General features: G+C 44.3%; 1 protein-coding gene across 1 annotated transcript in view; it reads right to left on the bottom strand.

Moving 5' to 3' along the window:
* T265_02993 (hypothetical protein) overlaps nt 1-21,489 on the bottom strand; it is a gene marked incomplete at both ends in the record, with an annotated part of 58,257 nt that overhangs the window by 5,997 nt on the left and 30,771 nt on the right. Inside the window, one exon of the mRNA XM_009167372.1 lies at nt 11,352-11,399. Coding sequence (XP_009165636.1) covers nt 11,352-11,399 — 48 coding nt within the window. The remainder of the gene's footprint in view (nt 1-11,351; nt 11,400-21,489) is intronic.

Below are 21,489 nucleotides of genomic sequence, written 5' to 3'. Positions count from 1 at the left end.
AATGTTAACCAAGCAAGTAAGCGCGCAGAATGCTGTCTGCAGTTGCATCACCAACCGAACACGGTGAAGTTGAAGAACAGGATGACTATCGTGTTCCATACAAGACTATCTCTGCGTGATTATGTAATGAATGTTACCCAAATATATTAGGATGCTACTCTGTAATGAACCAGAGGGGATATAATTTCATTTTCATAGAAAACTCAACTGATGGTACCCTTCAACTGACTGTGCTGCACCGGTCCTGGGTTGTCGGAAACCCTTTCACAACCTTAAGAGTAGTGTCCCAAGCCTAGGTAAGCGATATCTCGAAAATCGTACCAACCGAAAGATGAAACGGCCTGCTGAAACACATTCAGTTGAAGAAGACCTTTTATAAACGAGGGATTTGGATGGATTTAGTTGATTACCCTGTCAAAATTCAATGAGAATGAGTGTGTGGATGAGTGTTTGTTGAATTATTTCGAATTCAGCTTGAAGTGGAACCTATAGTAGACAGAAATTCGCGGCCAGTGCACACTTGATGAGTTCCAAGGACAACAGATCCGGTCGTAGGTTGTCAAAGGGTTTTCACCGACCCTATAAGTAGTGTGTTACATCCAGATCTAGAGGACAGTTCGTGAGGACGAGCGTGTGGATTCATCAGGCCGCACTGGTTTGCGTGATTCAAGCTAAGCAATAATATTGAACACTTAATACAAAACAAAGATTCCGTCTCACCAATCCCTAAGAAACCTGCTCCTGAAACCCCTGCAATGGGGTTAACTGGTAGTGTAAAACAGGTCTTTGAGTTCGAAAAACCCCGGATACCCCCACTGTGTCTTCTAGTCTATATTTCGTGGCCATTTTTGGTTGAAAGTTCGTTCACGAAATCACTATTGTGTCCAGCCAAATGAGTCCAGTGTTACCGTGAGGATGAACCGGAATCGCGATGCAACTATGAATACTTGGCCCTTGTTCTACAATGCGGGAAACTCGCATGACACGTGGAACTTAGATGACTGAGAGTAACTGGCGTGTTACAGTGTGGGAGGGGATTTAGTAGGTCAAGAGATGAGAATTCCAAGTTGTAACTTCTCAACGGAATGTTCGTGGAACTTGTGGAATGTTTTTCTCCTGCACACATTGTACTCACTTTCCGGAGTCATTTGTGCTGGCCGATCCGCAGGAGAACGCAGTTGATTTCACCGTCTTACTTGTAACTCACGTGATTCCTTTACGATTCCATTCAATAATTCTCATTTCCCTTCGGCTTCGCACAGGCCCGAACTTAAAAATCAGTTCAGTAGGAACAGCTGTATTTGGGCTTTGAGTCTCAGTAGTTAAAGCGCGGACCGACTCGACTATAAGCTTCATGGTTCGAACCCAAGCCAGGCGTCTCGGGTGTTCCTGTTTAGGCTATGGCAACCTGGGAGTATCTGGGCCAGGGCCGCGCTTCCTTCGAGTGGCATGGCACCTAGGTAGCGTAAGTGCTTTACGGATGAACTATAGGATTATTACCAATATTTTTATCATCTCTTGTAGCCTTGGGCCGCACATTCACAATTACTAACTCAACTGACGGAACTGTAGCAAACAGCAAGTGTGATTTGTCAGGAGTGGTAGACGGTGGCGACTCAGAGGGCTGTGGCCGACATTCTGTGGGTTACAACCCAAGTAATGGGTTAGCGTATTAAATAGACTTGGGGATCAAACAACAACATAAAGAGGGAGCAGAGTACGGAAAAGTTCCGTAGGGTGCCTTCAGACGAACAGGCAAGCCCATGCCGTGCTGCAAAACGTCACAACTCCAATTGTGTGCCATACCGCACACTAACACACCTTGAGTGTGCCCTGACCGCACCTAGGTCGAGTAAAAACAGATGCCGATCAATAGGGAATAACCCGCAGAGTTAAAGGACTCTGAACACGTCCTTGGCAGAACAATTTGGAGTGAATTTTGAGTGGAGTGAACGTCGCTGGTGGTCAGGTCTGAGATCTGTCCTAACACACATTCCAGTTCGGACAAGACCAACTTCTCCCTAAAAAGGAGACTCATCCACAATGGCAACAAACATAAACAGTGCTGAACAGATAGATGTATCTAGAGCACGTAGTGATGGGTGACAGATATAATCATGCAATTAATTGTTTATCGTATAAGTCACCAGTCGGAGCAAAACAGCGAAGCAGCAGGGTGATTAGACTGCTTAGCAGCAGCCTGCGATGAGTACTTTGATTCCTGTAAGGAATCAAAAACTACCTTGGGAGTCCACGGGGAGCCAAAATATATGTGGACGAATGTTTCATCTGTAATAATGCCACGTAACTATTCTGCTGCTGGCACAATGAACAGACGCTTCCATATTACTGGACACATGGTAGAGCAGTTCAATCTAAAGAGGTTGTGCGTATTATGAATACTGCGCTGATAAAATTCCTCTAGTTAATTCTTTATGAATTGCGCGATCATAAACTAAACTCTCTCTCTCTCATCGAAGTTCCGCGTGAAAACCAGTTGGAATGTGGATTGTATGAGCCCATGCCTATCGCGTGGGCTAACACAGACTCAGTTACTTTTGACGTTGTAGTGACATGGGAAAAGCTGAAGGAACCAATCAATCGATGATGCATTACCCGAGACTGAGACGCGGTTGTTACGTTGAAGGTCAGTTGTCTGTGGCGCACCCGCTGGTCTAACCCAGAGATAAGGGTGTGCCACTGGCAGTGTGGTTTTTTTTACACGCTGGCCACACCACACCGCTACCCGGCTGAAATATGGGGTGTCAAACCGAGAGGCCGGTATCGGAATGTGGCAAACTACTGGTTTCGCTTTGTTGTTGTTAACAAAAGAGAACACTAATACACACAGTTGAAAGTTACGGTAATGGAGATTCAGCTGAATTTCAGATGAACCTCTCTTTTCATGGCAGTCTGCACAGAAGCTGCCTCATTTTCAAGTTGACACGACACTCGACAGATCGCAGATGGAACACTACTCGTAAGGACACTGAAGACTTCTGGACCGCCCACTGACGGTTTCCTGTGTTCCGTCACGAAAATATATTTCGATAGATCGAAGATCACACCAGATGAAACGTGGACTGTCCTTTGTGCACCACAGTCATTAGGAGATACTATCGTTAGGCGAGAGGTTTAGCTGAGATCCAGTTGACCCTCACGCTGACATCGACCGAATGTATCTCATTAACTGTGTACAATTTGGTGTTCAAGTGGAACTTGGGGCTCGTTGAAATCATGGAATATACCTACTTGATGATCTTCAAGAAGGGCGAAACTGACTGTTCTCAGCGACCTAACATGTTCCGTTTCTTCGCTGCGCGATGTTTTAGCTCACCACACCGATTCAATCATCCTCCAAAGTCCATTTAGTTTGCTTCAATTGCTTGCAGTCGTTTTTGTCTAGAGCAATTCACTTGCCCACTCCGGCGACCTCGAAAATAGTAAACAATCCTGTTGAATGAATGCTGATTGACTGCAGACAGATCTTCACAGACGCTTCATTGTTATCCGGAAGAAGACCAAGAACTCAGGTGCAAATTTTATACTTGACAACCGTGAATCATATTCAACTATTCGGAGATGATTCGAAGGTCAGTGATTCCCAAAACCTTTAAGTGTAACTTAACATTATAGTGATTACGCTGAGAAAAAAGCTGTGTTTGCGGGACTCGTAGTATTCACGTGCACATCAGTCTCGTTTGAACAATCGTTCTCCGGTTCTGGTGCAATTATTCTGATGAGTTCACACCAAAGGGGGAAGCTCTGCGCTCGAGTTCCACTCCTACTAGAGCTCGTTAACGGTGCATGCCTTGGAATCGTCGGGGTTTCGACTCTTCCGCGGAAGCCGAGCGTGTCATCACTAGCCCACCGAAACACCCTGAGCGTATCTGGATTTACAAGTTCGAACATGTGAACCCGTTCACCTTGAGTGGTTTGATTGATTTGTCGAGAAATTCGATGCAGTCCGATGATTGGAGCCCCGAAGGAGGGTTAGTGATACTGCATGTTTATACTCGTTTTATTCTGGATACGACAACGTATGGTTTGAGTGCCTGGATCCTAATCACGGAAATCGCGGTGACCACTTATGGTTCGCAAGACAATTCAGTTCTAAATGCGTGAATGAACGGTTATCAACTCGGTCCACAATCCATTCTAGTGATCAATAAGAAACCGTATGGCACAAGTGGTGAAATCTTTATCAGCATATTTTTCTCTAGGAAGAGCTCAGTAAAGTGTTAAAGACTGTTCAGAGTTTACTGAATATACGTGCGATGGTATTGTCCTTAGCCAGTCATTTAAAAATAGGTGTTTTGGCCCATGGATCCGAATTCACATTATACCACACGGAAAAGTAATTTCACCGTTAAAGGACTTTTTATGCAAAAGATAGTGACTTTAATATTTCGAAATGTCAAGATCTGTTCTGAATCATTTTGACTCGGGTATTCACAACGATCAATAAAACAATAAATCAGTGAGCTTACCAATCTATCCGATTCTTATTGTCCAACCAGACAATTCTTGCGGTTTGTGATCCCCTTATTTCTGCATTAGAGCGGCATAACTGCAGTCGATAATTTATTGACTGGCTCCTCGACCGAAGAAACTTCAGAAGTAGGTTTCTGAACAATTTTAGGAAAAAACACAAGTTTCCGGAAAAATGTAAACAAAGATTAGCTGACTGCACCATATTTTTGCTTCACTGGGTTTCACACGCATACGCCAGGTGCAGAAAAGATGTACGTCAGTGTGCGTGTTTAAGCTGCGACGATGACCGCATTCCTTCACGGTGTAAGGTCCAGCAGATTTTTCCAAAGAAGACTTAAATTCCCAAGTGATTTCAGAAAATCAATGAATTGTTGAACACCTAGAAGACAAAAAAAACAAAGTCCCCGTACGCAATACACTCCAGCTGATATGAAACTTGCTTTTATTTTTAGTAAAACAGTACAATCAATCGTGGTAGAAGTTTTGTCAACTAAACGGGACGCATCCACTTCGCTTATCTGTCAAGAAAGCGAATATGAAGACAAATTGTTTTTTAAAAGGTAAAGGACCTTCGTCTGGCGAGGTTTCGGGACCCGTTCAAAAAGCGACGCGGGTCGGTTCACATTGCCCTGACAGGGTAGCGCCGTTTCTCGGTGGAATGTTACCCCGACTGTTTCAAGATGGTCGATAACCCACTAGCGCCTGACTATTTTACGTAGACAGCAGGTTGACGAACTAACCGGGACGTTCCAAATTGACAACATATGTAACTAAATCCACCAAAAGGAGCTACAGGAATTTCCAGCAAGAATCTTGTGATAGGAATCAGTCACTCAATGAAACTGTGTGGACTTCACCCAAAACTTCAATTCAGGGAAGCACTGCGGATGGACTTACGAAAGCCTGGATGGCTGAACAAATTCGTCAATTTCAAAAAACCCTTAACATTTGGATGAAATTGGGACCATTGTGAACGAATTCTGATTCGTCACCGGAGCGAATCTGCGTATAGGCATTCTCTCAGTTCAAAGCGGTATGCAGATTCGGTACCGTTTGGACGACTAGTTATTTTGATCCAAGCGTCTCTGCTGCTTCGGCAGAACTCCATTCAGGGGCCTGATACTTGATAATGAAATAAGCGCGTGAATTGTTAGAAGCCATGGGGGCATTTGGTCGCCCTGAGCACGCATCACTTGAACAAATTAAACTGAAATTGCAGCAAAATAGGTCGTTGACCTGTCCCCACAACTGCACGACGCTGAAACCCGGACGATATACAGATATGTTTCGGTCCTCGACCGTCACTGCCCCATCTGCTGCGCAAGAGTTTATAGGTTAAAGGGAAGGACTGAGTCTCTAATGTCGGATCCCTTCGGTGGTCAAGCGCATTTGGAGCTGAATTTAATTTGTGGCAAAGCCAGCTGCGTAGTTAGGCAGAAACTCGCAACACAGGATATCTTGCCCGCGATCAGTTGGATGCGTATGGGAGGAGTTGGTGCGAAGTATGGACGCCCGTAACTACATCAAACCTGCAGTGTCCAAGTGAGTTTCAAAACTGTATCGCCCACTTTAGATCATGGGAGGAATTGGAAGTCAGCAGAATCGCATGAACAACGGCTATCCAAACAGGCATGACGCGTTCCAACCCTATGGAACCATCGAGCCAGTCGGAAGGGGATAAATCCCCTCAAGACAGCTTCGACTACGTCGTGACATGTGAACGCGTGTGCCATAGTAGGACCGGTCTTGTGGGTCCCCAGCGTACTCACTGACCAGCCGATAAATGTGACGACCTGCAATCCCATTTTCTAATGACTACATGGTTAGCATTGTAATCGTAAGAAGTACCACGTCATTAATTGCAGATTTAAGTGGATACCGATGAAAGAAAGCAGGCTTTCACTGCGGAGTTATCTATTAGAAAATTCCAACTAACCAGTTACAGACTATTGGACAGGAAGGCAAAACTCTCATATGCATCTTAATTACAAAAACTGAACATCCATCTTCTCCTGAACGCGACTTCTTGAACTTTCCTGGATATTCATTGACTCCAATCATTCATTGCTCAAATGCAAGCAAATGCTACAAAGCGACTCCACAAATTCTGCAACAGGTCTCCCTTTTCAAGAGACCCAAAGTGAACTTACAAGAACAAAACATACACTCGCACGCCTCCCCATCAGTAATATCGCCATTACGCCAGTATGTTATGCATTACCATTATGCTGGTGTCAATGGACGGCTCCTAGCAAGACTTAGTTGGTGGTAGACTGTTCACCTGGTGACTTGAAACAGGCATCTTCACTTTCGCTTACCGATCTCTACACAGGCAGCGAAAGCTCCAGGAATTCCAGGTTGATGCTGGTACATCGACAATCAACCGGTGACTGGTCAGCGCCCACTGTTTTTCCATCATCCTTGCGTAGGTTTGTGGCTTGTGGAAGGCTTCACACACCGTTTTAATTCCTTCAGGTTTACATGAGAAACACGTGCTTGCGTGCAGCGTTACAATCAGTCCAGCACAAGCCGGGTGTGACTCTCCCGACTGCGCAAGCGTCCAGTGCTTTGGTCACTACTGACCGAGGAATCTGATGCCCGTGCCTGGCATTAATGTAGTAAAATAAAACCACCAAACAGAACCAACAAACAAGAAAAAAGTGACTGCTTTTTTATCGAATGCAGCTTACGATAACCCGTTTAGCCTGTAAAATAAGCATTGTTCTGTGTTTTAAAAGGCTTCTCCATAAAACTGGTTCCAGTTGAAATTTTATGGTCATGAGTTTCACGAAAGCAAACCACAGCGATTGAAGCATTGAAATCATTTAAGTTGTTAGCTCTTCTGAAGCAAAGCAGAGTGCTCACAAAATACAATAAGAAAAATTGTTCACACTTCTGGTGCCCAGCTACCATGCCACCCGTAGAAAGTACAATACAATAAAGTTTCACGTAACCAGAGCAAGGTGAATGCTTCAGTGGTAATGTCCTCCATGAAAGGAAGATGGAAGGAAGATTTATCGGTGATTGGTCCAGCTTGAAGGAGAACCTGCACAATCTTCCATACATCTTTGTAAAATACCGACACCGCACTCGATGATTCTGTATTTCTTTTTATGTGTGATGGTGAACACGCTTGGAAAAGATGTGTTCACAGTATCATGTGATTGTCGCTTCATCATCGTCCGAAATTCCAGCTAAGCAATACCTCAAAGTAAGGAACGATCAATTGCTCGCGAATGCTCTCCCAATAAAAAAATTTTGGGTAATTTTGAAAAAACGCCAGCTGCTTGCAGCAAATAGGTGTCATTTTCATTTATCGTGTAAATTTAATCTCCTATTCATTAAATCCTACTAGTTGAGTTTTGAAATGACAGAAATCATTTATTTATTTTTCTTCGCTAAATTATGATCACACAGAACAACAAATACGTCACCAGCTTCGACTTATCCTTACGGGCGAGTGCTTAAGCGCACAATACTGACCAAGACAAAGAAAACTGCAATTTGTGTACAAGTGGTCATTGGAGCTAATTCTTGTTCATCGGTCTTTTGGGACAAACGAGGACAAAAATCCAACTGGTGACGATGAACATAATCGACTGCGAACTCAGTTCAGTCGGCTTAACCTGAATAATCTTTGTGAACTGTCGAAAACCGCTGTAGTCTAGTGAAGTGCGCTAAAGTTTCTTGATTATTTACAATTCGAAGCCATGCTTTTTCGCAAATTCCATATTATCTAAAAGGAATACTATTCATAAGGCTGCTGGAAAACGTCCAACAGCCCAGGGAAGGTGTCGACAACCTCTTAAGACCCATCATTTTCGCGCAGTCCCCGGGTTCTCGTTAACGTTATGGCATACTTGAACCTGGTTTACTGGAAAGCCGTGATGTACACTCATTTGTACATCGGTGTCTCCCGTCTAACTGTTTGTTTCGTCAAGGCCCAAGTGCTCTCTTGAAGGTCCAGTGTATCGAACAGCGCAATTCGGAGGAGAAATAAAATTCGACTCCACAGTGCACCCTAGTGATAGCAAATTTTCGATCTTAAGCTCATTCAGTCATTCGAATCAAAACAGCTTATCCAAGAAGCCAAAAATTTTCCTTACCAGCCTTAGTTGACTTCTGAATTGCATGACTTCAAACGCGACAGCTGCAGCCTGACTAGTACCAAGCCATCTGGTCTTTTGAGGGCGGCATCACAGCCTTAGAAATGGTTCCACACCCTCCGTTTGTCCAAATGAAAGAGAGTTATCAAAGAAATTCTGCGTTTGGAGTTCATTGCTGGTAGCAGCATTTTTAGATAATTGTGACTAGCAGACTCTAACCGTTTGCAAATCGAGGCGAAGCTACAATATGGACTCATACGGACCATACATGTATAATCAAGAGAAAAGTGATAACAGTTCCGATGGATTTGGTAGTTTGGGATATGCTTTCATCCAAAAATCTATTTCAGAGTGACTGACCTTTCAGCCTTAACTGGATGTAGATAGTATTCGTTATCGAAAACGTCCCATGCTACGTTTCATGCGCAACATGCACCCGAATTGAAATATATTCATCGTTAACCAGATACTTGTTTACGCCAAGAGCATAGCCCGCTTGTAACATTATAAAAGCCCGTTAATCATTTAGTTCACAGGTTTTACGTTAGCCATGGGTCAGAATATTGTCATCTTTGAGTGGTAGTCTATCGGCGATTTCATCCGCCTGGTTTTTCTTCAAACCGAATAGATCACCGCAGATAACTCGCTATCGCCCTACTCAAAATATAACTATATACCGTGTTATGAACCGCATGTACAAGCAAACAGAGGGGCAGTCTACAAAGCGCGAAAGTGCTGCACATGACACGGTACCTTTTCCCGTGGAAAAATGATGTAGAAAACTGACCAATTACACACTCGGGTGCACACTAGGAGACCACCTGCTGGTTGATGGACAAAAGGATGACTGTTCCCAGGGACTCGAAAATCGTCCCTTTTCCTTTGATTTTTTGTGTGTGCTATGCTGTTCGGAAAGCAAAAGTGGACTGTGAAGAGCGAGGACTGGTTTTTGAACAATATTTTGGGACTAGTGGACTAGAATGGAACTCCCACAATAGTGGCAGATTTTGTCGTTACTTCACTCAGATAGACGTGAATACGGGGTGGCCATTATTTTATGTAATCACCAGTGAAATATTCAAGAATTGGAATAACTGATTGCAGCTTGTCCTCAAAACTGCGTGACTTCGGCGATTATCATGAATGCTGAAGTGACACTCACTATTCACTTACTAAAAATCTTTGAGTATCTGGATCAATTTGGAGGTCACCTACTGAGAAACAAAAGAGCTACTGAAGTGGTAGCCACAAGTGTCGTAGTGCTATGGCGAGACGTCGTTTTATTGGTAGCGGCCGTTGGCATCTAAGGGATGACATCTCAGTTGTTGGCAGCATATTGAGGGTGTTTCAGCGCTACTTTCAAACCGTTCCGTCAAGTTGCTGATGAAAATCCGTCAGATGAATCATTTCCGAATTCTTCCAGCTTCCACCTGGATTAAATAGAAAACCTTTTCTCTGCACACAAGCTCGAAATGAAAGCTATTAGCCAGTCCGATTTCCCGATTAAAAATTTACTAGTGACTCCCAACATCCTAGTGTTGATGAACGTCGAATCAAGCGGAGAAAGAATGCACATAGATAACAGGTACAGGCAGAAAACAACCGATCTTTAGCCACTTCAGTGATAAAACAAGAATTCACGTATACTTATTGGTGCATGATTTGTATTACGGTAAGATGTGAGACCATCCAGTCCTTAAACTCGGTATTAGGAATCTATTTTCCCACTAGTATTTGGGGCCATATGCACGAAAAGCTCATATAAGTCAGCGAATGATCTGCCCCAGGATTGTCGACCATCCAGATGACCGGTTGGAAGATGCAAGTTACCGTTCGCACAGATTAAACACAGTTTCCTGGAGCTTATTTTTATCCTTTTCCTTAGTAAACCGGGACTTTGAATGCTGGAAACAATAAATGACTAAAGTCTGTCCCATAAAACTCCAATGGTCTTTCCACAGAAAACGGGACTCATCGTCCCGCGAGTCGGTTCATCGTGATATGAATTTGTGTTGAGTTTTTTAATGGGCTGAAAGTATAAATGCAGTCACTGTGCACGTTAACAGTTCAGTAATCAAACAGACAGATCTCCCACGCTATGAAGAATATTTACTGTGGGTCGGTATTTTGAGAAATTCTTGTTCTCTGGGTTATCATTTTGAGGCAAAAACTGCCAGCATCCAAACATCTTGTAGATTATTGGTTGTTGATTAGGTGGCTGTTGATCTGTTCGCCGAGCTTGGCAATTGGCTTGCAAACGTTTCGTCACCATACGAGGAGACATCATCAGTGCGCAGTTGAGTGGGTACTTCTTTGCCTGCGTGCGCTTATATAGCATTCGAGGGCTTTCTGTTATCTTCTGACGTGATTGGCTACTTAAAGTGTAACAAATCTGGGGAATCTATTGGTCCACAACGCAACAAAGATCACAATGGACCAATAGATTCACCAAATTTGTTACACTTTAAGTAGCCAATCACGTCAGAAGATAACAGAAAGCCCTCGAATGCTATATAAGCGCACGCAGGCAAAGAAGTACCCACTCAACTGCGCACTGATGATGTCTCCTCGTATGGTGACGAAACGTTTGCAAGCCAATTGCCAAGCTCGGCGAACAGATCAACAGCCACCTAATCAACAACCAATAATCTACAAGATGTCAACGTATGAGTAGCTGAAAAATGAGACAAATTTTCATTTTGGGTCGTGCCATCCGTCGGTACATTGAGGCGCTCCTAGAGTTACACTCACCTTCTCTATCAAGGCGAATGTTCGCGATGGCCAGCTGAGGTAGAACTTCTTAGTGGAACAATAGTATGAGGAAAAGTTGGCCGCACGTTTGCGTGTGGTGCTTGTTTATTTACTGAATGTTGATTTGTCGTCCGTGCATGACATTTAGCTCCGGAACGTTTCACCACCTACCCGTTATATATCATTAGTGGTTAGGTGGATGCCATTATCTTTCCTTGTTGCATTCACATGCTATTTAAGAATTAACCTCTACCTCCTCAGTTAGGATTACCTTGTATTTCGTGTTTTTGAAATATTTCTGAAACTGCTCAACTGTTTGCTGATTTACGTCTTTTTCAACATAATGACTACCATTCTTGAGCTCGGATAGTTAATCAGGTGATTTCCTCTGTTCAATTTATTCCTTTGGTGTAGAGTTTGGGCGTAGGGTCCTTTCAAGCTGATTCTACCCGCCAGCTTGGCACTAATTCACATCTAATTCTAGGTTTTCGTGTGCACGCTTGCGCTATGTAGCTATGGGAACCCATTGTCCTCAGTGCTCGACCCATCAAGTTAATTTGAATATTTCTGTCCTGTGAGGTATTGCACCCTCATACACGCAAACTCCCTCTTTGTTCATGCTTGTGCAAGTAATTCACCATGGTTCCAACTGGATCTCCGTCATTTCTGATCCTCGCAAACGGCGGAGATTGAAAATTCAACCTGTCTGTCGGTGGCAATTTTGTCCTAATATTGTCCAGTGGAAAGTCCTTCCCGGTGTATCCCACTCAGTTTTAGCCAAGTTACGTGCATTCAATGTCTTTTAGACGTTAGTTAATAAAGTGGGTTTATTTCTCAACTTCCAGGGAAAGTACGACTTACAGCATGACCAAGCCATCAGAGTTTAAGCACGGCACAAGATAAAAAAGCACAACGGAAGGTATAGAAATAAAAAAACATGCTTACTGCGTAATTTCTGTTAAACAGTGGTAACGTCAGCCAATCTGAACTAAAACTGGAAGTCGTTGCCGGTGCCGGATGGCCTTGGGCGGTTGAGCTGATTGCCAGGATGCCAAAGCGTGTAAATGATAGTAGTGCTTCGAGGGAATGAGCTGTAGGTATAGGCGGCAGTTTGCATCCTTGAAATATGACACCATGAGCGAGGGTGGGCTCACTGGTACAGTTGTTGTGTAGGCGTCACGAGTACCAGTTGTATGGGTGGATGAAGCAGCACACACAAAACCAAATGAGCACTATAGATCAAATCACCAAATTTGAGATCAGGACAAGCTGGAACTGCGGCAGAACGCTCAGATGATGAGATCCAAAAGGGTTTAGTGGATCATTGTCGTAGGTTTTTACTCCTGCAGGTTGTCATAAGAATCTTCCGCATATTCCACGAAAAGTTGTTGTATGTAAATTCATTGCGTTTTTTAGTCAGTCCAATCGAATACAAGGGATAATCCAATAAAATGAGATGCATTTCTTTGGGTGTGCCAACGCTTTCTGGGAATGACCCATGTAGGACTAAAAGCTTAGCCACAACCGACAATTCTGAGGCAGTAACAGGCCATTTGAACGTATTCGGACTCTGATAACTGGCACGTAAGACGACGCATCCTCTTGAGCACCTCGTCCAGCACAAAAAACCCGAATATTGGATTTCTTAGTCCGCGGGTCATGAATTAAAAAACGGTCCAAAACTCAGTATTGCAAAGTAGGTCAAAGTAGGATACACCTAGGGCAAGCCAACTGAAAGGGTGCATCTTTAGTAGCAAATGCGATCTAAAAAGTGGGATAAAAACTAAGCGTCAGTGCTCCTTGAGAAAAGTGGGTTAAATAGCTTCTACAATTGTTTTGCTGTTGTATTTTGAGGATTTATCGCCCTGCAATGCACTGTCTTCTCAAGAATGTCCTTCCCGCGGTAACGCCTCTGTTAAAAGTAACACTTTACAAAACTCAGTGAATTGCCCTCAGGAGCCTCAGCGTTCTAGACCAGGTAGCTGTACGCGATTCATAATCTGTAGAAAGGGTTTGTTCAATCTCTCTATCTTTTCAACATTCGTCTGCTGAGGTTCTTCTACAATGGCGACATTTTGGTTAAAGTTGCCATGATTGAACGTCGATAGTAATCCCACAGCTTCATGGCCTTGAAAGGTTTCAACATCCTGATAAAGATTACAAACAATTCTCTTGAGCCGAAGCGGCTTCCCACAAAGCCGATAAACTACGGTTGCATATTGTTTTATGGGCGCAGACGATAATTTCCGTGTCTTTGGCTTCAGTAACTTCACTTACTGCACGGTCACTACGGATGAAGCCAAACATTCTGGGGTCCTTATTTAATGCATATGGGCTTCTAGACGGATTTCACGGAAGGTCATTTAATTTGGGCCATTGCCTAAGTTACTCTGAGTTCTCCCACAGTCGCATCAGCTTGCTGAATGCACTCATATTCTCCGCATTAACAGTAAACTCTAGACATCTTTTTATACATAAATAACGACAATCAAACGTCTAAACATGTTTCCGTTGGGGAAACCATTGGTCATGTAATAACCCTCTGATAGAAGAATGAGTAGCTCCGTAAATAGGGACGCTCAACATCCACCAAGGGCTCAAATCACGGCCGGATTTGGGTTTTAAGGGTCTGCGTTTTTCAGGAGCACTCGAGGTCTTTCCTAGAGCTTCAATCCAAAAGCATTATCATCTGGGGAGGGAGAGTCCTAGCTTTTCTTTTGACAAATTTCGAAAATACAGCCCAACGAATTTTGCCCACGGTTGTTCAACGCTATCTTAACTCGATTGTTTTCGTTTTCCCAACCCTTTTCACCCGCTTTCACCCATGCATGCGAATAAATACAATCACAAAAAGTCTTTGGACTTAAGACAACCTCATATGCAAGTCGCATTTCGAATCTGCCTCTTGCAAGCCAGTCTGGATTAAGCCACAGGTTATGGATGCCCTTGTATCTATGGAAACTTATAGATCTTAGCTAATTTCTGTGGTTTTTCCACAACGTCTCTTTACCCGATGACCATTTCTTAAGCAGGCTTGCACACTTGGGTTTAAAGTTCTCACATGTTCTAGGAAACGGCTCTTGGCCAGCTGCGGCTTGGGATCGTTGATCGTTTACGCTTCCCCACTTTGTGTGTGAATATCATGATACCAAAAGCGATCAATTGAGTGGGCTTCTTTGGTATATAGAAAACGCAACAACCTCTATGAGTCGGTCGGTCTATCCTGATCTGGCTGATATCAGTATTACGTGATTTCATATTGAGCACCAATAGTAACGTTGCATGTCCCCCCATAAATTGCTTTAGATTGTGAAAGCCATAATGTGCGGTCAGGTTATGAAATAGCTTTAGGAAGCAGGTATCAGTCAACTCACCACAACTTGTCGACTTTAATTGTTAACCGATAACTAGAGTTATAAATCCTTCGCTGACTAGCCGTTACTTCATACCGAGCAGAGCACATTCCGCTTGCATGGAAGGATTTACGCTTCAATTTGTGTGGTCTGCGGGGTTACAGAAAACACAAAGTGCATGGATGTTGGTGTTAGAAAAGATATTGCAGCTCGCCGGTCAAATATTTTTAGATCACTGTACCCCAAATGAACGAATGTGTAGTGGGCGCTTGCGGAGTATAGGCGCACTACCAACACCGATTCGGCCGCTTCTTTCAACCCTGTTCAATACACTACCTGAGTTTTGAAACACAGTACCATTACCCAGTCATTTGCCCGCCTCGACTCGCCGGTTTTATTACGAAGGCTGCGCACATTCAAAGAAATGGCCCTCAGCTATATATTTCATTGGTTCCAGCCAAAATGCTGAGACCCTTTGAGTGTGATACCCAGGGTGAAAGCGCCTTGTGTTCGGTCCCACTGCTTACTGTTCGCGGTTGGGCACCACGTACCTCAGCCGGATCATCCAAATTCACCACTTGACTGTCCACTTTGCCCTCTTTTCATCCGCTTGCTCATCCTAGTCGTTGAGCTTACCTCGGAGAAGGCTTCGCTTTGGAGTGTCTGGTGTACTGTGTTGGAGAATATCAGAAAGGTCAGCTTCCTGAAAGCAACTGCTGAATGCCCGAAATCTGCCGAGACTCTTAGCTCCGCTAGATGTTGACCAGACAGATAACACCCCCTCAAGATGTAGCGCGTCACAGCCTTGTATCAAACTCAGACAGCGCGAGTCAGTATTAATCAAGGACAGGCAATGACCCCGCGGTATGCAGCACATCGCAGCCTCGTACCAAAGCCAGACCGTGTGCGTCAGCGCTGGACAAAGTACAGACAGTGTCCCTCGAACAAATAGCCTGAGACCGTTGTACACTCGCACTTGCACGCATTCAGGTTTTCGCACTCGCGCTTTCGGAATATAGCTGTTGCGTTTCCTTCTGTGAGTCTCTTTTCTTTGGCGATAGGCACTAAAGCCGGTCGGCAACAGGTAACACGGATTGGCAAGTCGGCATATATAGCAGAAAATGTGATCGGCCGTTTCGATTCACCGACTGTGCCCGTCCATACGCTCAGATCTGGAAGTTTAGGTGTTGCACATTTTGATTGGCTGTTTGAGACACTTTAGTTTAGTGCTTTTTGTTGTTTGTTTTAGTGTCTGGCGAACGCTTATTCTAGATGTTGTTGTTTGCAGGATTCGTAGAATGCACATTCACAGGACTGTCATTTGAGAAATTGTATCCCTGTCCTGACGCAATTATTTTGGTAAGCCTGAATGGGAAACAATTGTCAATAATTTCGTTCTTATTGGACCTTTTTGGCCATATCGTGGCTAAAAGTGCGTGAATCTGGCGTGCTTGTTAGTGTGTTACCACCCCTTCGCCAGCTCACACTGGACTAATCTGAAGTTTTGCATTTGAACAGACGGCAGTCTCGTGAGACTGTGTGTCTGTAGCTCTTGCAGCTATCGACAAGTAAAGCAACTATGTCCGCCATGTGGGTCTACCCAGCTGGGAAGTTCCGACGAACGAGCCAGTCAATCGGCACAACTAAGGCATGTTACTAGGACTTCTTCCAAGGCATCAAGCTTACCAATCAGATAATCAGGCGCAAACACTTCCACCGATTAGGCCCAAAGATTTAGATGCGCACAGTCTTTGTCGGTGGAACAGTTGTTACACCTAGTGTGTCTGATACCTAGGTTGTCAGACGTGTGGATTTCAAACCCAGCAACGGCCAAGGATTTCCAATGCTGATGGGCTCTGATACGATTAAAACTCGAGTCCAGTTCCTTTCTCCAGGGTCTGAACTATTAATCAAGGACAGGCAATGACCCCGCGGTATGCAGCACATCGCAGCCTCGTACCAAAGCCAGACCGTGTGCGTCAGCGCTGGACAAAGTACAGACAGTGTCCCTCGAACAAATAGCCTGAGACCGTTGTACACTCGCACTTGCACGCATTCAGGTTTTCGCACTCGCGCTTTCGGAATATAGCTGTTGCGTTTCCTTCTGTGAGTCTCTTTTCTTTGGCGATAGGCACTAAAGCCGGTCGGCAACAGGTAACACGGATTGGCAAGTCGGCATATATAGCAGAAAATGTGATCGGCCGTTTCGATTCACCGACTGTGCCCGTCCATACGCTCAGATCTGGAAGTTTAGGTGTTGCACATTTTGATTGGCTGTTTGAGACACTTTAGTTTAGTGCTTTTTGTTGTTTGTTTTAGTGTCTGGCGAACGCTTATTCTAGATGTTGTCGTTTGCAGGATTCGTAGAATGCACATTCACAGGACTGTCATTTGAGAAATTGTATCCCTGTCCTGACGCAATTATTTTGGTAAGCCTGAATGGGAAACAATTGTCAATAATTTCGTTCTTATTGGACCTTTTTGGCCATATCGTGGCTAAAAGTGCGTGAATCTGGCGTGCTTGTTAGTGTGTTACCACCCCTTCGCCAGCTCACACTGGACTAATCTGAAGTTTTGCATTTGAACAGACGGCAGTCTCGTGAGACTGTGTGTCTGTAGCTCTTGCAGCTATCGACAAGTAAAGCAACTATGTCCGCCATGTGGGTCTACCCAGCTGGGAAGTTCCGACGAACGAGCCAGTCAATCGGCACAACTAAGGCATGTTACTAGGACTTCTTCCAAGGCATCAAGCTTACCAATCAGATAATCAGGCGCAAACACTTCCACCGATTAGGCCCAAAGAGGCCAGTCGATCGGCACAACTAAGGCATGTTACTAGGATTTCTTCCAAGGCATCAAGCTTACCAATCAACTAATCAGGTGCAAACACTTCCACCGATTAGGCCCAAAGATTTAGATGCGCACAGTCTTTGTCGGTGGAACAGTTGTTACACCTAGTGTGTCTGATACCTAGGTTGTCAGACGTGTGGATTTCAAACCCAGCAACGGCCAAGGATTTCCAATGCTGATGGGCTCTGATACGATTAAAACTCGAGTCCAGTTCCTTTCTCCAGGGTCTGAACTCACTAGAATGTTTTTCACGGAACAGGATGACAATTGCTCGAACAGCCAGTTAACTTCTGATTTTGTGAGTTGCAGCATCGCTTTACAAATGTAGCCGGTCTTTCTTAAAGTCCGCTGCGAGGAAATGGTGATCATAATAATGATAATGTTTTTTCTACCGCATAGGTGAAATACAATCAGGTATGATCATGATGATAAGGGCAGAATAAAGGCGAGACTTGCAACATTTGTGGGTTTCTGAAGAACACGGACAGACAAATAGTAGGCATTATTCCACACGGCTTAATTCAAGCCCAAAGTCACATTATCTTGTTGTAGTGAAAAATGAGGACTGGGAAATACCGCTGATAGTTTTCTTCCTCCTCGTAGAGGACATTGAACTGAAGCAAGTTCATACGGTTATGATTTGATGATGGTGCGCAGGAAAAACAAAAGTGGGGAGGACAAAATTGAGAGGACTTGCCTGGCACGTGGTAGAAAACTTCATTTCAGAGATAAGGCGCTTTGAAAGAGGAGATAACGGGATAAGATTTGTAAAACCCCGTAAATTGGGGGATCTGTTAGCACAGATTTCACTAGGAGAAAACAATCTAAGATGTAGCACAGTTTTGAGGATGGCGGCAAGTTGATTAACGAGTCCGGATGGTTGTAGTTTTCTGCTGGCTGACCTAGCAACCGGGGCTGGCTAAGATTGCCATTAGTGTTGATATAGAAAAAGATGCGTAGGACGAATGAGTACAGATGTTTTTCTGCTTCGTGATTGCGTAGTTTATTCCAATGGCGTTACATGAGGCCGGCATCGCCCGAAAAGTGATGTCTCAAGTCTGGCACTGGGCGTCAGGCGACAAGAAGGCTTGAAGCAAGGGAAAGAGGATATTCGCTCCAATTTTGGCAAAATGGGGAGCTGGCCAATGTGATAACGAGAGAGAAGGCTATCCGCTGGCCTTGTTAGTGGGGAGGTCATGGGGTGATCTGATACGGAGAGGTGGTAGTCCCCAGTTCTGTTGGAGTGCCGTCAAAGGGTTCGTGTCGCACGAGACAGCAAACACATGAAGAATGATAGGAACACAACTTTCAAGATGATGGACAACAACTTGTCTCGCTGGAATTTGCTGCATGTGATGAGCATTTTAGATTTTACGGGGAAAAGTTAAGATACTAGTATTGGTCACCGGTCTCCGAATTTCTGCTGTCTGGTCATATCAACGAATAGTGATTGCGAAAAAAGTCCGTAGGAGCTCATCGTTAATGCAAGTGATAAAAAATTAGAAAAGTTAATATATTTTTGTATGCGACCATGTTTTTTTAACAAATATATGAATGGTCAATTGATCTTGTTTTAGGGACGCGTAATTATTCAATTTTGCTCGAAAGCCATTTGGCCTTCGGGCATTAGATGACCCTTAAATCTCATGCGAGCTGATGTGTCATCACCACGACCGCCTACGGGAAAATGATATTCCGGTGTGTAGGCAAAAACGGAAACTGGAACCTTCAAACGCAAAAATAAGACGCCGTCAGTGCACATGCGGTCAACGGACAAAATTTGACCATAATCCTTCCAAAGTTAATTAAGTTTATTGATCAAAATTTATAAATTTCAATATTCTCTGTAAAACAGTTACATAATTTTAAACATGTATTTCTTTGAGTTGATGGGGGGAAACTTTCGTTGGAGTTATTTTCAAGATCGCGCAATACAATATGGCTGTCCATATCAGAACAGACGGCAAGAGAATTGACCACTTCGTAAAATATTTTCCGAGATTGCTTTAGTGCGCTTAGGTTTTATGCTTCGCCCATGACAACAGTGTTTTAAAATGAACCAAGTATCGATATAATAACATCTTAAGCGGCCTTGGTGTCATTGTAGCAGCGGATTAGTTCTTGATGAAAGCCCACGGTACATTTGTGACAAGGTAATATCAGCAAAAATTTAGGCGTCCATATACTGTGGTTCACTGGTTATGTTATAAAGCGATGACCGTTGTAGTTAAAAGGTGTAATTGGGTGGAGAAATGTTGCAGAGAGTAGAATATTCCACCGTGTGGTTGCTGATTTTGAGGGACCTAAATGAAGAGCTCAATTTCAGCAGACATCATAGGCTTTCTGCAAAACGGCTGGGCCAGTACTCAGTATTCTTAGACCAACTGCATTAAAAACCAGTGAGTATATGGGCACTAGCGGGTGCGGCATGAGATAAAGAAATATTGTGTAAAGGTTGGGGTCAACGACATCATTGAGAAGCATTGCTAGGGGCTTCGACTATTTAGAGAAGTTCGTCAGCACCTTAATTGTGAGAGAGTTGTTTGGTGAAGAATGCGTACAACCAAAAATAAGGGAGATCTGTGACACCGTTCTCCCAATTTGGTAACAGAGCGGCATATGCGTGGCACAATAAACACAGCAAAGTGAAGGAAGATGATGCGGATAACGTTTTTGAAGCCGGTAGCAAGCAGAGTCAAATTAGTCAGAAGTGAAAATAGGTGGAGATGTGTCGGGCGTGTTGGAGGCGGATTCCGGGCAGTGGAGGAGCCTTGCTGCTTATTTTCCCATTGCATTGCACGAAAAACCACTAGGACCTTGGGGCGGCAGATGGACCGATGGTTCCTGTGCTCTTAGCTACAGCAGTAAGGGGATGGTAGTACGATTTCAAGAAAAGAACGCCGGATTTGAAGGATGTCAGAAGAATTAGGTGTAGAATGATTGGTCTCCATCGACCCTAGAGAAGGATTCATTCATTTTCTAATCACTTCCAAGTTTAATAGCAGTACTTGCTGCAGCCAAATTATTGAAGAAATTCCGCCAGTAAACGGGCTCTAAACATCCAATTACAGTGACGCTGCCTCTCAAATTAACAGGTTCCATGAGATCGTCCACCATAAGAAGTCCCTAAATGGTAACGAGGTTCATGGGGCTCGGTCGATGTATTTGCAGAGACGGGTTGGTTTGGTGTGGTGCCGCTGTATTCCACTGGAAATGCCCGCTAGCAAGGCACTTTCAGGGACCACCTGAGGGTAGTTCAACGTCTTCCGAGAACCGGATGTTGCACTGAAGATTTCGCAGCTCAAGCAGCGTAAAATACCAAGGGGTAAGAGGAATTTGTCGTCGTTTGTAGACACAGGAAAGCGGTAAGTTGGCCAACTGGGCGGTGATCTACACCCACGTAAGCCCATCGCGTTCCATAAGGTATCGCCAAATGATATTACGGTCACGTGTGGGAGCTTAGTTTATGGGTTTGGTATCCTGCACGGTGCATCCTGTTGGTCGCTCCGGCTGATTGATCCAGGCTAAAAGGACCGCGATTTTACGTGTGCTACACAGACAGGTGGGTTGAGAGGTGCACGGATTGAGCAAGTTCAGGCCAAGTAGGGTGAACATGGATAAATGAGAGCAAAAAGCTGCTTCGGGATTAGGGGGGCGGACAGCGGGTATTTGAAAAGGAAGTGAGACTGTGGATATGAGAAGGCGTGGCTACAGATGTAACTAGTTAGAGGGAATACGCCGGAATACGCCGTGTCACTGGTAGGACTGAAGATGAAGGTAGGATGGGTCAGGGACGGCAGACCAGTCTAAAGTACTCAAGTGTGCTGCGGAACGGGAGGTAACTCAGAGAACATGGTGTGACTGCTTACGCAACTGAGCTGAACGAAAAATTGGGTGGAAATCCTGCCGTTTTGCGGACCAAATGGCAAATAGCC

This window comes from Opisthorchis viverrini, assembly GCF_000715545.1.
Source record: "Opisthorchis viverrini unplaced genomic scaffold opera_v5_39, whole genome shotgun sequence".
NCBI classification, from domain to species: domain Eukaryota; kingdom Metazoa; phylum Platyhelminthes; class Trematoda; order Opisthorchiida; family Opisthorchiidae; genus Opisthorchis; species Opisthorchis viverrini.
This window is presented reverse-complemented; position numbering and strand designations above follow the sequence as displayed.